General features: G+C 38.1%; 1 protein-coding gene across 1 annotated transcript in view; it reads right to left on the bottom strand.

The window, feature by feature from the left end:
- Window positions 1-1,566: 1,566 nt before the first annotated feature.
- Window positions 1,567-17,147, bottom strand: part of LOC111587152 (serine/threonine-protein phosphatase 2A 56 kDa regulatory subunit alpha isoform) — a 53,219-nt gene continuing 37,638 nt past the window's right edge. Inside the window, exons 5-13 of the mRNA XM_023296981.3 lie at window positions 15,814-15,944; window positions 13,384-13,443; window positions 12,820-12,928; window positions 12,380-12,433; window positions 12,175-12,225; window positions 11,970-12,089; window positions 10,062-10,189; window positions 8,636-8,737; window positions 1,567-4,931 (exon numbers count right to left, since the gene is read on the bottom strand). Coding sequence (XP_023152749.1) covers window positions 4,688-4,931; window positions 8,636-8,737; window positions 10,062-10,189; window positions 11,970-12,089; window positions 12,175-12,225; window positions 12,380-12,433; window positions 12,820-12,928; window positions 13,384-13,443; window positions 15,814-15,944 — 999 coding nt within the window. The 3' untranslated portion in view covers window positions 1,567-4,687. The remainder of the gene's footprint in view (window positions 4,932-8,635; window positions 8,738-10,061; window positions 10,190-11,969; window positions 12,090-12,174; window positions 12,226-12,379; window positions 12,434-12,819; window positions 12,929-13,383; window positions 13,444-15,813; window positions 15,945-17,147) is intronic.

Raw genomic sequence — 17,147 nt, 5'->3', positions numbered from 1 at the left:
TTTTGGATTCATAATGAAGCTGAACTTAATGACAGAACAAGAAGTTAAAGTGATATTTTACAGTAGAAAATAATTTGTCCCAGCATACAAGTAATTAACCATCTACATAGAGGGAAGATGATTTAATTGTTGAGCAAAATGACAGGAAAATAAATAATATTGTCTTTCCTGGCTTAAAAATGAAATTCAGAATGACTGATGAAAGGGAAAAAACGTCTTTCTCTGTATATTAATGATCTTGAATAACACCTTAGACAAGTTTCATTGGAGTTAAAGGAAACGTTCATAGTAATGGTAATATTTTCTAAGACAATCTTTCAAATGTTTTTAGGGATGAGAGAAATGAAGGGAGCAGAGAGAATGGCGATCGATAGATAGATAGATAGATAGATAGATAGATAGATAGATAGATAGATAGATAGATAGATAGATAGATAGATAGATAGATAGATAGATAGATAGATAGATAGATAGATAGATAGATAGATAGATAGATAGATAGATAGATAGATAGATAGATAGATAGATAGATAGGTACTGATCGTTGCTGTTCCCGATGCTGTAGCGGGTAAAGTCTGGTCTTTTCTGTGAAAGATGTCCACACGGAGGCCCACTTCCTTCTATGCAGGTGATATGGTTACCATGACAACTGATGAGGATGCGCTCTGACCCAGAATTGAAGGGTTTGGAAGTAGAGTGGTCTAACCCACTGTTTGTAGTTTTTGAGAAAAATGGGTTCATAGTTTTGTGTTTTCAAGAATCTAACATTCTAACATTCCACTGTAGCGCCACATTTGGGTTGACCATAAAATATTACAGGAATCATCTAAAACTCAGTTGGAGTCAGTTCAAATTCTTATTTGGCACCGACTAAACTCTTTTTTTGGAGAGAGCCGCTTTAAATCTCATTGTGGGTGGAAAACTATGTGATGGCACCCTTTCTAAATTACCCTAAGCATCTTTTTCTGCATTGTGTTCTACAAAAAAAAGTTTTCATACCGATGCATATTGGACAACATACATGCTGGTATACTGGGCCTTTGGGGATGACTGTGCATGGCAGTAAAGTATCTAACCTTTTGATATGCAAAAATTTCAAATATGCCTGATTTTAAAAGGGGGTTAGAGGCAGAGTGGTCTAACCCACAAAAAACTTAGTTTTATTTAATTTCTGTAATATTTTCTGGATTAGATTTTAGCAGAGTGGTCTAACCCACAACCCAAATATAGCATTACAGTGGCACATGACCATTCTTGAAAACACAAAACTTTGAACCCATTTTATTCAAAAACCACAGAAACTGGGTGTTTTAAAGTGTATTTAGGAGAACTGGTACTATTTTAAAGACAAAGCATTGTATTTTAATGCACTTTGTATGAAGTTAAATGAAAAATAATACCTGTTCTTGACGTTAATTTTACTGTATCTACATTCTAAAATTACATCTATTGAACGAAATACCTTTGAGGAATAAATAATGTTGCACCATCTGCTGACCTCCTTCCTGTACTGCAACTCAGCACTCTGGCAGAAGAGAAAAAACTACAAGGAGGTTACGCTTTGAGTAGAAAGATAAAGTAGACTTTATTTGATGGTGAAACCTAAATAAGATCTGTGATTACAAAACAGGTTCCCCACATGATTTCTTTAAATGTCACAGAGGCTGGAATGCTGTACTGACAGAAAGGCATCAGAGAAGACTGGACCTAAAACGTGAACTTAAAAGTAAAAGAGCAGACACTGAGGTTCAGAGGGAATACCATTCAATTCTGAAAAACTCTCAGAAGTCCTTCCTATGATCTGCGGCAGTCAGATTCAGTTAATGAACACGTTTGTTGGCTCCCAACATCGGTGAGATGAGAATAAAAGCAAAAGTGGCTTTGTAGAGTTTGTAGAAAAGAAACCAGAACAGGTGATGATAGCAAAGACTTCCTGTAAAAACAAATCTTGTGGAGTTTTCTGGTGTGACGACAGCATGATGGTTATAAAAACGTTTATAAGAACTCATGGATACACAAAAAGCCTCCTGTGCACTATCAAATGCCAGGTAAGTGCTAAGACAAGTATAAGTGTTTGCGCTTCAGCTTTGAGAGAGAGCCACGTATGTTTCTATAACCACTGACTGCACTTTCCTGGACCACAGAAACATTACGCTGTACATAAAATCTGAAACTGAGTGGCATTTCCCTTTAAGTAGCCCCCAAACTAACATATACACATACGCAACAAATATACACTCAAGCGTATCCTGCATCCCGTCATAATTCATCTGCGAAATGAAACATTCAAAAATATTAGCCTCGTCAATACTCTGGAAAAATATAGTACTCTAGGTCTCAGATAGTTTTTTAAACGTGCTGTGTTTAAGGAATAGTTTGACATTTTGTGAAATATCTGCTTTCTTGCAAAGAATTACATGCGAAAATTGAGATTACAGTCACATCTGTGTGGTAAATATAAAGCTATTCGCTTATTAGCTTAGCATAAAGTCTGGAAATAAGGGTGAACAACTAGCGTGAAGCCAACTAGCACCTCTAAAGCTCATATTAAACATGCTCCTTTACTTTGGAGTTTCCTGGACTGTCACCCTCTAACACAACAGTGTTTGTGCGAATTAAACAAACAATATATAATGTGTGAATTAATGAGATTAAGAGGTGCAGCTGGTGGACAGAGTGAAGCTAGCTGCTTCCCTCTCTTTCAAGTGTTTACACAATGCTAAGCTAACCGGAAGCAGCTTCATATTTACCATATGCCAAATCTCATTTTACAACATGGCAAAACTATTCCATTAATTCCGGTCATTTTGAAAAACATTTCATTTGTCAAAAGCCCTCCCTCCATACTTTAGTGTAAATCATTTCTATAAACGCAGGTGTTGTGTTATTATCACTATTAGCTTTGTATCTTCACCCAGACGAAAAAATACTCACTAACACCTGAAACACAAAAACAGTCTCACAAATATATCATTTACCCTAATTGTTAATCAGTTTTTAAATTCTTAGTCTCAAGCAGAGTCACTCTCGGAGACATTGCTCTTATTGTTTTGGGCCGTGTGCCTCCCATTTTCCACCAACAAGAGGTGAACATCATCTCGCTTCTTCTGCTCCCGATAACGGTCCTTTTATTGTTTATTAATGGATGCTAAACGTGTGATTTTTGGGTCTGGTCCCATCTGCCCCAAAACACTCCCAATGCCTGTCGCTCCCTTCCTGCTTCAGGTTTGCACCCAAGTGTTGGCAGCAACGAGGAAAAGCACATTAAAAATAGACATCTTTAAATAACTATTTAGCTTTTCTGAGTGCAGCACAAATGGAAACGTTACACCGATCAGCCACAACATTAAAACCACTGACAGGCGAGGTGAGCAACACTGATCGTCTCGTTACGATGGCACCTGTCAGGAGGCGGGATGTATTAGGCAGCGAGCAAACAGTTCTTCAGGGCGAAGGGTTGGAAGCAAGAAAAAATGGGCAGCGTGACGATCTAAGCAACTAATGGTAACGACATCGGGGTCAGATCATCTCCAAAACAGCTGCTATTGTGGGGTGTTCCTGTATTCAGTGGTTAGGATCTACCAAAAGTGGTCCAACGAGAGTCAGTGGGTGAACCAGCAGGCTGTCCTGTTTGGTGTACAGCACGGATTGGTGGAAACCTTAAAAGAAAAGGTGTCACAATTAGGCGCAATGAGACGGTGCAATGCAGAAACCTCCCACAGCGGGCACACAGATGTCAGAACTGGACCATGAAGCAATGGAAAAAGGCGATCTGGTCTGATGAATTACATTTCCCTTAACCTCACATGGACAGCCATGAGTGTGCGCATCGTTTCTACCCTTGAAAGAGGTGGCAGCTGGATGGGAAGAAGCCAAGCAAGTGGGCAAAGTTCTGCTTGGACATCGTGCCTTCCGGTATTAACGTGGATGTTACCTAAACATCGCTGCCTGCAGACCACCTGCCCTCCTTAATGGCAGCGATATTCAAAGATTGGCCTCTTTCAGTTGGACAGTGCTGTAAATACCATTCAGGAATGGTTTGAGGAACACGACAAAGAGTTCAAGGTCTTCACTTTGTCTCCAAATAACCAGATCTCAATTCCATCGAGCATCTGTGGGATGTGTGAGAGAAACAATGAGCCCCACCGTGCGATTTACAGGACATAAATGTTCTGTTGCTAACGTTTTGGTGCCCGACACGACAGGATACCTTCAGAATACGAGGGGAAACCTACACAATATTCGGCAGGTGGTTTTAACGTTGTGACTGATTTGTGTAAATTCAAGTCATTTAATATTTTCTCCCGTCCCAAGTATCATACAATGAATATAATGAAAAAAAATCATTTTCAGTTAAGAAACTAAATGTGAAAGGATAAATCTTTGATCAGACAAATTATATATATATATATATATATATATATATATATATATATATATATATATATATATATATATATATATATAAACAATATACTGCAGCCACACTGTAACTTCCAAAAATAGGCTTAAGTTGAAATATGCTTTTGTTTTTTCTGCCAAAGAAATGCTGGCATTCTAAGTCACCCTAAGTAGATTTAATATACTGCTGAGGTGTAATTTGTGTTTTTACGTCTCTGTCAATCCTCCCCTGACAGTCCAGAACCCGGTGTCACACCGTTACGGAATAAAAAACTGACATCCGCTGTCATTTGGCACATGGGGTGCTCTCGCTGGCCTCCACAGGATCTTTGCCGTCTACGTTGTCGGCGGCTTCATCGGCACTCCTGTCCTCGTTGACATTATTATTATTATTATTACTATTGTTGTTGTTGTTGTTTTGGACACTTGGGAGCCCGTGGCTGTTGTTCTGCACCAGAGCAGTGTTGCTGAGCCTCAGCTCGTCCAGCTTCTTCCACAGCTCGTCCCTCTCCTGTTCCTTCTTTTTCTCCCTGGAAAAACAACATTTTTATACCATTACTCTGGTTGGAATTAAAACAGAAATAGCAGAAACATGACTGCAGATGTGTAACTTGAGTGTTCAGTCATGTCTAATACTCATAATAAAGGGAACAAGAAGAAACATCTTGTCTAAACTTGGCAACAGTTCACATTAGATGTGATCAGAACGGATTCCTGCATAACATCCTAGAACCAGACGTGCAAAAACTCATTTCCAAAAAGAGGCCCAATCTGAAAGTGAAACTCAATTCACGACCACTGAATGAGCAGCTGTGCTCTGAAAGCTCAGAAAAATAGAAATAACATTCAAATAACCAATGCAATGTCCTCTAAGTCTACTGATTAAGCCCTTTAAAGACTTACAGGAATAACTAAAAGTTTTATTTTCACATCCTGCATCGACTGCAAAACATTCTGTAGTTTAAAAAAAGCATTTGTCATTCAATAATTTACATCTTTTACTAAGTTACTTATATTCTAAATTACATATTTTCTTCTCCAGTGATCCTAACTTACAATCATGTGATCAGAGCTGATGTTTGGTTCACTCAGTCAGTCAAAAACAAGTCTATGAAGTCCTCCCCTGCAGACAGAAAGCAGCTACTTGGAAGATTTTACATGGAGTTAACTCAGTTAAACAAGCATGAGTTTATCATTACAAGGAACCATTAGCCGGCTGATTGTTTTGCTATGGTGCATTCATAAAGTTAATTTGAAATGGTCAGAGCATCACGTGAACTGGTGTTAAGAAATTCAGCTTACGAGGTGGTAAGTCATTTTGGAGATGCAGACAAACTGCCTTGCTTTATTTTAAGCCTTTTACTAGCAGGATTTTGTCACTGGAAGTGGTAGAAGCACTGAAAACCTTTTCCTTAAGCAAAAAACAACTGGATAAATCTAGAATTCAGTTTTTTTAAAGTGAAGAATGAAAGAGAGGAAATTAAAAAAGCCAAAACACAGCAACTTCACACCCCGAAAACCCCCTAAAAAGAATCTGTAAGTGTGCCAACAGTACTGTACTGGGTCAGTAAGCAGTATCAGTATTTGTATCATTAAAATCTTACTGACACTCATCCCCAGTCTAACCAATCATTGTATCCTTCAAAATCTATTTTGCAATCAGACAAAACTCCTATAGTTTCCTTCAGGATCAATAAAGTCTTATCTTAGACGAAAATTACTTTCTTGCATTATTTTGCAAATAGAGGCTTGTAATAGCTTGCAAAGGAGCTAGTTAATGAGAAAACGTTACCACAAAGCAGAACAAGACGGGATTAGAACCCACTTTCTGGAGTTTTTGATAAAATGGTTTCAAAATTTTGTGTTTTGCCCACTGTAACACTGTATTTGGGTTGTGGGTTAGACCACTCTGCTTCTAACCCCCTCAAATAACAATAATATTGGCTCTTCCACGTAGAAGCAATGACCTGCAGTTTCACAGACTAAATAGCTCCAAAGTAAAGTCTAAAGTAACGTCATCATTAGACATGATTCATCCAAATGATGGAAAAAAACTACTGGTAAACATCAACAAATGTCTTTACTATATTTTAACCTCACTAGTAATATTAGTCGTCATTCTATTGGGATTAATTTTACAATTTTTTTTCTCTGTCTTTTACGTATTAATTTATTTTCCTTTTCCTTGTTGCGTGAAACACACTAGGACATCTTTTTGTGTGATCGGTACAGTATGTGTACTGTTTAATTATAAAAAAAAGCAGAAACTTGGCAGTCATGCTGTCGTTACTTCAACAAGAATTCTGTTTGGTTAATTTTCATTGCAACTTTTCCTTGATCCTGCTTCTGGTTGACAAACATTATTTCAGTTTGCATGAGAAGGTGTGAACTGTATTTTGACCTGATACTTGGCTTCTGTTCTCATTTTTGAAAACAACACGAGGTTTGTTGGCTGTAACGTTTAAAGCCACAAACAGAGCATGAAGTACAAACACTAACTTGGCAATGGTAACTGTTGTGTAATTTCCTCCTACATAAAGTCATCTGTATGCATATGGACAACTCAAAGTGTGCGGCAGTCGCTTATACGCAGGTTCATGTTGTGAAATAAATGAATAAAAGTCGAATCCTCCTGCAGGAAGAATATGGAACTTGGCTTTAGCTGTAAGAATGATAATATCCTCATTAACCTCACAAATGTTGAACAGCTCTGCTAAACGCAGAATGACCTTCAGTCAGGTGTCGATGAGTGACAAAGACACTTTAAATGAATTTTCAGGATCAATATGTGTAAATATGTTCAGTAGATTCCACATAGCTCAAATTTGAAGGCTGGCAATACTTAATACTAAACTATATTATACGCTGTAGTTGTCTCTGAAGTATTTTGCTCTTGACCATAAATCACATTAGAATTGATGACAACGTTGTCGCTTGTTGTACCTGTTAGAACAGAAAACCAGCAGTGCTTGAGAACAATGAGGAATTATGATGGAAAAAGTGCTGCGACTGGACATGATGCAACAGGAATGCTGGTAGAAAACTGTTAAACATGCGTAATGTATTTATTTTACTGATAAATGCAGCTGATTATTGATAACTAACAGCTGCACATTAGAGCTGTTAACGTCAGATTTCATATATGGTGCTTAATAAATGTATTAGACCATCACTCAGTGTAAAGTGTTTACCTCCGCTGCATTAAATTAACAGCACTGCTGTTTACCAATATATTTTTTAATGTTTCTGTAATGGTTAATCCACCAGTATGGGCAAACTCTTTAATCAAAGTGATGTCTTTAATGCTAAAATACAATTATTGTTGTCATCCATGAATTTTCAAATTCACTGTTTTACAAAACAGCAGAAAAAAAGGTAAAGAACATTATTATTTTTGATCGCCACATTACAGTTATTTATTTGCATTCCTGAACAGAAAAAAATGTTTTATTGGTTGTGTTATTTTTGATTATTTAGGATTTTTGGTTAATATATGTGAATAAGGACTACTTAGTTGTTCCACTTTGTCATTTGCCTAATAAATAACAATATAATTTTTAACATGAAACAAGTTTTTGAAATATTTGTGTTTTCTTGTTGTTATCACAGGTGGTCTATTAAATTTGTTAAGCTCTGTATGCAAACACAATACTGTATTGAAGTGCATGTAGGTCTGACACTGTCCCATAATGTGGGAAATCACTGTAATTTTTAGACAAATCAAAGTGAAAGTAATGTTACTGATTGACCATGGAGACCTAGCTCCACATTATCAGTTACCATGGAGATCTAGCGCCACAGCATCAGTTACCATGGAGATCTAGCGCCACAGCATCAGTTACTATGGAGATCCAGCTCCACAGCATCAGTTACCATGGAGATCCAGCGCCACAGCATCAGTTACTATGGAGATCCAGCTCCACACCATCAGTTACTATGGAGATCCAGCTCCACACCATCAGTTACTATGGAGATCCAGCTCCACACCATCAGTTACTATGGAGATCCAGCTCCACACCATCATTTACCATGGAGTTCTATCTCTACAACATCAGTCACCATAGAGATCTAGCTCCACAGCATCACTTACCATGGAGATCTAGCCAGGTTAAAAGAGAGTCGCCTTCGTGACACTGAAAACTCTGACTTTCCTCACTAACCCACTAATCTCGCTTATTAGTTAGGCCACCAGATGACAAACATTACAAGAATAAACAACGTCTTTGTTGCTCACCGTTGCCTGTCTGCTTTATAGGAGGACGTCAACTCATCGAACAGCGTGCAGTTCATCTCCATCAGCGTCTTCAGCACATTGTAGACCAGAGCTACGATTGTCCTGCAATACAAGAGACACAAAAAAAATGTAAAAACAACACATTCATGTTTTAGAAAGGCATCTTTTAGCAGTGCACAAAATGCTGCCGATCAAATCAGTCGATCCTGATTTCTTCACACTGGCTTCACATTAAATTCAGAATCCAGTTCAAGACTCTTTTGATTATGTTTAGAGTGTTGCCTGGTCAAAGAGCAACTGCAACCAAATAACTCTAAAACGTTACACTTGCTTTCCTTCAATTTATTTTCTTTTGTCATTGTCTTGCCTCCTTCTTAATGTCTCATCTGCATTGCTTGTCTGTTGCCACGTCTCTTAATTGCTTTTTAATTTGTTATTGTGAAGTCTTTAACGGTGTTTACTCTTGAAAGCTGCTCGACAAATAAAACTCACTAAACTTACTAACAATGGACTTGAAAGTCAATTGGCTCTTTGTGAAGATTATTAACCCTCTGGAGTGTTTTTTTTTTTTTATTAGATGCAAGGTAAAGACAGTGAGCAAGAAGGCAAGTAAATGTAAACAAAGCATATTCCAAACATTGAAAAATAGGCCTCACAAATGTTTTATGAGGAAGAGAATTCATTCATTCTTTGGTTTATATTGTTTAAAGGTAGTGGCAAAAACATCAAAACAAATTTAAGAAACCCAAACTATCTGCATTACTGGAAAATGTTGAAATTAAGATGAAGTAATCCTTTAAGTACACCACAAAACAGGAGAGGAAAGAATAAGAAATGAACGTCTACAATCCTTTAAACGGATATAACCGGTGTACAAATATTAAAACACTTGAGCTACTGTTAGTGACACATTAGTCAACATAGTTAACGTGCTTTAACTAAGACTATGTCATTTATTGATTGATTAAAATAATACTTTTGCAGTGTCCATATTCAAAAAACATTACTTGAGCAGGTTACAAGAACATCTGTTATTCTTGAACAAAGCAGAATAATGCACACAGACGTTTGTGCTACTTTAACCTCCAGGATCTATGTTAAGTGATGTGAGAGACATGTCACTGTGACGGCGTCCATTTGTCTGTCAGCAATGTGTACATGTAAACACAATCTTAGGAACAGCACGTGACTGCAGCACACTTCTGTTCATTTGGGACCTTGGTACAGAATCGGAGTTGAAAACGTCCTCTCGCTAAGAATTCAACGCTGTGATTAAAAGCGCTAAATTAAAAGCAAGCAGTTCTCTGACCTTAACAATCTCTTCATAATACAACAGGTTTTCTATATTCAGCTCCTGACCTGAATACCTCTGCAGTTACTATGGCAATTTAGTGAAAACAGCGGCCTCGATAGTGACAGTACGTACGGGTTCCAGTGCTCTTTGGAGATTCTGTACAGGCTGCTGAACATGATGGGAAGGACCTTGTCGATGTTCTCCTCGATGAGACTGAGAATGTATTCGTTATTCCAAAAGTATAGTGCACGCTCTGCTACCTGCGAGCACAAAGACAGAACAACAACTTAAAAATGCATAAGGAAAGCTGACCAGGATTGTAGTTTTTGATGATGAGGGTTGAAACGATTCCTTGAGTTATTCAAGTAATTTGATTACTAAACTTCCTCAAGGCAAAATTCTCTGAATCAAGGCTTCATTTAATCCACTACATATTAGTCCACAGGTCACTAACTGGTCCAGACCCAGACTTCATCCTATACAGACTCGGACCTATAATCAATAAATTATAAGGGGATTTTAAATTTGACGGGACGCTTCTATTTTAACCGGCGCAACTTTTCTAGTGTTTACAGCGTTTATCAGATCAGAGGCTAAACTATAAAGGCAGTTTGACATAGTCAGATTTTCTTTGTGAGTTGACAAAAACTAAACCCTCAGTCAGAGTTCGGGTTCCAGTGCTGCACAAACAGGAGCGTTTAACGCATCATTTGACTCACTTTCTGCACAAATGAATGCACAATTGTTTTCATGGAGAACAATGAGGAATAAAAACATTTATGATGGTAAAATGCTGCAAGTGGAAATTATAGAAGACAGGAATGCTGGTAGAAAACTGTCAAACGTGCGTTTATGTATATATTTTACCGAACAATGCAGTTGATTATTTCCAACAGACAGCTGCACAATAACTATCAAACTTCATATATTCAAACATGATATTGTATTGAAGTGCATGTAGGTCTGATATTGTCTCATAATAAAGGAAATCACTTTAACTTGTGGCCAAATCAAAGTGGAACTAAAGTTACTGACTGAATATTCTCTGTAATAAATACTATTAAACTGATCAGTTTTCTTATTTGTGTTCTATCAGCTGCTGTAGCAGCAGTTTAAACGGATCAAACATAAAAACACGTTTATGGGATTTCTGCATCACCAACTAAATACATGTAAGGTTCACATGGCTTTGAGTTTGTAGTTCAATCCCCTATACTATACTATATATATGTACAATACCCCTGTACTATACTATATATATGTACAATACCACTGTACTATACTATATATATGTACAATACCCCTGTACTATACTATATATATGTACAATACCCCTGTACTATACTATATATATGTACAATACCCCTGTACTATACTATATATATGTACAATACCCCTGTACTATACTATATATATGTACAATACCACTGTACTATACTATATATATGTACAATACCCCTGTACTATACTATATATATGTACAATACCCCTGTACTATACTATATATATGTACAATACCCCTGTACTATACTATATATATGTACAATACACCGCAGATGTTCGCTAGTGTTCCACCAGGACATTTTTTCTGTTGCACAGCGTGCTCAGTTTAGCTTTTGATGCCGCATGCCAAGCGAGGAATCCGATTACTCGATTAATCGCCAGAACAATCAGTACAATACTTGATTACTAAAATAATCGATAGCTACAGTCCAACTGATTATATATAGATAAAGAGAAGGAAGCCATGCACCTCTTTGCATGAATGTGCTGACAATCAATCTCCACCACGCAGAGAAAACACACTCAGTGGTTGGCATATCAGACACACTTGGCCAAACTTGATGCAGTCCTGCAACAACCTACTCAACCTTCATGAAGGTTAAAGTGTTTAGTATTTTAGAGAGCTGCTGGTTCAACTTCACGGTCAATTTGAAGGCTGTAGTTGGAGCGTGCAGTTTAGCCTTCCTTTATTGATATGGACAACAACTGTAGAATACCTGAGGCTTGAAACAAACTGTATGTCTGTTCTGAGCGTACCTGAAAATGTGGATTGGCCACACATTTGGAGATCTGTTTGAACAGCGGCTCCTGGATTTTTTTGAATTGCGTTGGTTCAATGACATCCAGAATCTCTTCGATTTCCCCCAGGAACATCACCTGATTGCACAAGAGGTGCAGGACATTAAAATGCAGTTAGACTTGGTCATAAAGTGTGCAGTGTATTTATAGAAGTGCATCCCACCTCTTTCTGGCTGCAGGTTTTAGGCCAGAACTTCAACAGACCACGAATCACCTGCAGGGATAACGGAACATTTCTTGAGAATTTCACTCTCATGCCTGTTTGAGTGGGTGGCTTCAAGCACCCACTACAAATTTCTCTGCAGTGTAGACTATTTTGGTACTCAAGGCTTTGTGCTTTGAGTGGGAGGAATGATAAAATAAAGTACCGGCTCTGTGAGCGTAGGATCCTTCTCCAAGAACTGGACCACACAATAGGCCAGCTGAGAGAAGATAAATATGCAAATGAACACAAAATGCAGACGAAGACAGCATCACACAAACCTCATCTGAAACGACATCTCGTTAAACATATATCCAGTGTGAAAATGTGTGATCAGTGTATTTATTCTTCAGCATTTCACACTGTGGTAACTGAAAATACACTAAAACATTAAAAATCTATGAACCAGGTATTTTCATTTCTAAGCCACTAGAAGGTGCTACAGCACAGAGATTACACCGCAACTATACACCTTAAAAACAGCTGTATAATTCAGCCTAACACTGACAGATATTACTTCAAATCAACATGTGTTTAAACAAAGAGAATAATCTTTCTGTTATAGGACATGGATCCAAACACAGAAAGATCAAGAGCATCCTCTACCTGTGCATGGAAAAGGGCCAGTCCTTTAGCTGTATGCAACGGGATGAGCACCTTCATCAAGAACTGCTTGTGCTCCGCCTTCAGAGGCAACGCAAACCCGTTGATGATACTGTAAACAGAGGAACAACAGAGCAATGTTAGGTTACAGACAAAGGAGCAGCATGAGGCAAATAACTGTGAGATCAGAGCAGAGACTGGCTGTGAATTTCTGGTTTGTGTTGTGGAAAAGAGATGTGGATTCCTGAAATGAAAGAAGAGTAGAAGCCTGAGGGGCCTTTTAAGTTTTGGGCCAAGAGAGAGCATAAGTCCTCCATGTCACCGAACACAGGTGATTTTCTGGAAAAGCAGCTAAAACCTTAAATCTTAGACTACCTGCAGTGATACTCACAGAAAAGAGACCATAATGTGTTTACAACAACATTTTTTTATTATCATACATGTTGAAGAAAAGCTTCAAATTCTCACACTGGAGAGGCTGGAACCTAAATGTTTGTTTGGAGGAAAAAAATTAATAAACTAAACTATTATATGCTGATGTAATTTATCAGCCATTTTCTTCCTCACCTTCCAAGAATCTCTAGCAGCTCAGCGACTCCATTGAAGTGTTCAGTTTCATATATGAACCTGCAAAGCAAGAAACACATCAGTGACAGAAATTATGAAACACAACTCTAAAGGCAGAGCACTCCAATCAGAAATATTGATTCCCAATACTGTGTTCCTTTTAAATATTGTAACGCCGATCTGGGTTTATGTAAACACACTTTCACTGACATCTTGTGATTCTTAAAACACAAAATCATATTCTTTATATTGAGGTATAGATAAGTTGAACCCGTCTAAAAGCTTTCAGGAAAACAGGATCACCAAAGACTGAAATCTGAAAATTCTTTAACCGAGAAGGAATACCTGGGAAAAAAATTGAAATATTTAGCAGGATAACTAAAGACCGTTACATAACTTAATGATCCACACATCATTTACCTCCTCTGTTTGGTAACACATTTCCATCTTGCTGTGCAGCCCTGGTACGTACAGACAGAGCCTGACAACTGTGGCACTATTATTATCCTCAGTGGCAGATGGTCAAAGTGGGTGCACCCGTTTTGCCACCTTGCCTGTTGGAAACGACATCAAGTGTCCCCTGTTTCAATCATCAAAAGCTCATTGTCACGCAGCAACAGGAGCAGTAAAGATGCAACACACTGCTGCTGCGAGTGAGTGACGCGTGCAATTGAACATTTTTACTCCCTCACTGATTTCAAGGAGAGCAGTGATTCTGTCTCGTCTGAAAATTGCGTCTTTGATGGTTAAAATTTTGCCCTGTAATGTGTATAATGAGCATCAACTGAAAACCAAGAGGAGAAACCAAAGCTTAATGTTGACGGAAGATAGTCTTACAGGAAAAATCCTTTTCCTAATCACAATAAGGTGGTTTATCCTAACTTCTACGAACTGCGGAACCAAAGGAGCAAAACTAAGGAACAAACATAGGAAGCGAAAAGTCTCATGTTTCGACGACATTTGAAAAACCACATTTCAGCCCCTAAGAAACAATCAGCAAATAAAGCTGAACTCCTTGTTCTCGTCTTTCTACTCAAACTATCATTCTCTTCGTCTTTCTGGCTCATTCACGGTCTCAGTTCTTTTGCATACAAGCTTCTCTTTGCTAAACCCTCTGATCCCCAAAACCTGCCGGTGGGTTGGAAAGTCACGAAGTCTTTCTCAGAAATGCCAAAACTACACCATTTATCAGAGCCTGAAAGACACAAGGAACTGTCAGATTCTCAGCTTTTCAAAGGTCCTTCAATACTCTTCTGTGATATGTCCTACAAAAAAAGTAAATAAACGAATGATTATCTCAGTCATCCATTAGAATGGCTTTATTCTAAATGACTCCATATAAAAAAGGCCAAAATTCAACTTATCACTGTAACTGAATTCTGGAAAAAAAAAGAATGACTAAGCTATGACCAAGAGCCACATAATAAAAAAAAAAAAATCAGAGACTTTTTTAATTAAACTGCAAGATCTGACAAAAACTAATTAAAATGCAAGTAGCAAAACATCTATAATATGCAGAATCCTCATGTTTTTCTAGTGTACCTGACACATGTAGACATTCGGAAGAATATTGTACACATTCATTTTTTTAATTAAAATTTTTGTAAAATATATATTCAAATAAATTAAATTTTGTACTTTTCTTTTCTTTGATTAATGCCATTTTAGAGTTCTTTCTATTTCCAGGCATGATCATGCATTTTCCATAGAGGGGCAGTGAAAAATGAGTGATTAAAAATGTGCAAGGAGTGAAAACGGTACACAAACTGCTTGGAGCAACAAGTCAAGAAGCTGACTTTTTTTTTTTTTTTTTTTAAGCATCGATAAACATTACATAAAATAGCCACCCTCCTTAATGAAGCAGTCCTCAAGCTGTAATTGTTCTGGGCTCTGTGTTTGACCAGTCGGACATATTCAGCTCAGCAATATCAGCCCGGCTTTGGAAAGTACTACCCCCAAAGAAAGAGGGTTTTTAGCGTCTGAGCTAAATTTAGTCACGGGTTCACAGGTTTAGCTCCTGAGCTCCCTGGGAAGGTTTCCGTGTAAGATTGTGCATTTCACAGTGAAGTTGTCGCCTCCAAGGCGTTGTCCCCCAAAAGGCCAAACCTGTTACCAAAAACTCTGAACAACTGGCTCATGGAAGTAAAAAGAAACACAGTGAACAGGTGCTTGGATCCAGTGACTCATTAGTCTTTTGATTTTCTATTTTTGCATCCTTAATCTGATCACACATATTTTGTACTGTTTCAGTCTCAGCCTGTGTTTGATGCAGTGATTTACACTTCTTGTTGTAACAGTGTTTTAATGCAGCAAAGTCTTCGCTGAAAGTCATTTTAATCTCAATCAGAGTGAGAGAGTCTGAAAGCTAATAAAGTCCTTCATTGTGATGAAGCAATAAGACATCACGTTTCCTGGCTGCTATTAACTCACCGCAAGAAAATATTGTTGATCTGCTTCCTGATGAAGGCTCGCAGGCCCAGGAACTTTCCATAAATCCGATGTAGGATGGTCTTCAGGAAGTCCCTCTCCCTCGGGTCCTCACTGTCGAACAGCTCCAGCAGCTACAGAGACAGAAAATGACAATTTCTTAGTCTTGATTCCTGTAAATGGAAATTATTACTACTGACAATACTATCTTTTCACCAACAGTGTATTCAAAGTAAGGAAAATTAACACATATAGAATTTAACTTTGTACCCTGTGATTTTATATACGTTTTTACATGCTGGAACATACTCCTGGGGTTTGGTGGTAAATGTGACCCGGTTCTCTTTTTTTCAACCAGTGTGACACGCTGCTTTCATTAATAATTGAGAAGCCAGTGAGCAACGTAATCGATCAACCACCTGTTGAGCTCGAGACAGATTCTGACGTATTTCACCCCTCTGCCAACGCAGTTATTACATGACTCATTCAGCTTTCTGCCTCTGGTGTAAGCTGCGGCCTATTGAGCCCATTGACACGGTTTAGAAAAATGTATTAATTCCTGTGACAGGTCATCTTTACTTCAGGTAATGGGGGGAATACATGATGACATGAAATGCTGAATAGTGAAATACAGATTTTATCATTACCCTGTTATATTTATTTGCTCTATTTATCCCCATGCTCTGGTCAACAGAGAAGAATACTAAACCATAAACAGCAGCAAGGGGCTTTTTCTACAAATCTTGCAATTGCTGATTTACTTGGCCACTTCAGGGCAGCTAAATAAAATGCAAACACAAATATGCTATCTTCTTAATTAAGTATTTTGCTAGAAAACAGCTGTTGTTACATTATGGAGAAACATCCATATGAGGGTACTTCAGAAAATGGTCTCAGCCTCACCTTGAGACAAGGGGTCTAACTCCCATTTTAGGGCATAACACTTTAAAGGGTTGTATCATTGTTCACAAAAACTCAAATGTTTGAGGCGGTCAAAGACAAAACAAAGTTTCAAGCTGGTGTGCTGTTGTTCCAGGACAGTGCATCTATCTACACAACACAGGTGGCAGAACAGTTACCCCAAGCACTTTAGTCACACAACATGGCACATTCTGATTTCTATCTGTTTCCCAAAATGAATTCCCACTTGTTGCGTTGATTAAGACATCCATGCTGTTAAGGAGTATGTGAAGCTGAAGGTGCGACCTTCCTCGGTGAAGGGAGAGTGAGGTTTGAACATTGTGTTGTGACCGTGTTGATAAATAATACAAGCACAATTTTTCTGTTGAGACGTTTTCTGGTGAGGCAGAGAACTTTTTGAAGAACCTGCTCTAGTG

Source organism: Amphiprion ocellaris, chromosome 12 (assembly GCF_022539595.1).
Source record: "Amphiprion ocellaris isolate individual 3 ecotype Okinawa chromosome 12, ASM2253959v1, whole genome shotgun sequence".
Classification (NCBI taxonomy): domain Eukaryota; kingdom Metazoa; phylum Chordata; class Actinopteri; family Pomacentridae; genus Amphiprion; species Amphiprion ocellaris.
The sequence above is the reverse complement of the archived record's forward strand: the minus strand, read 5'-3'. Positions and strand labels throughout refer to the sequence as shown.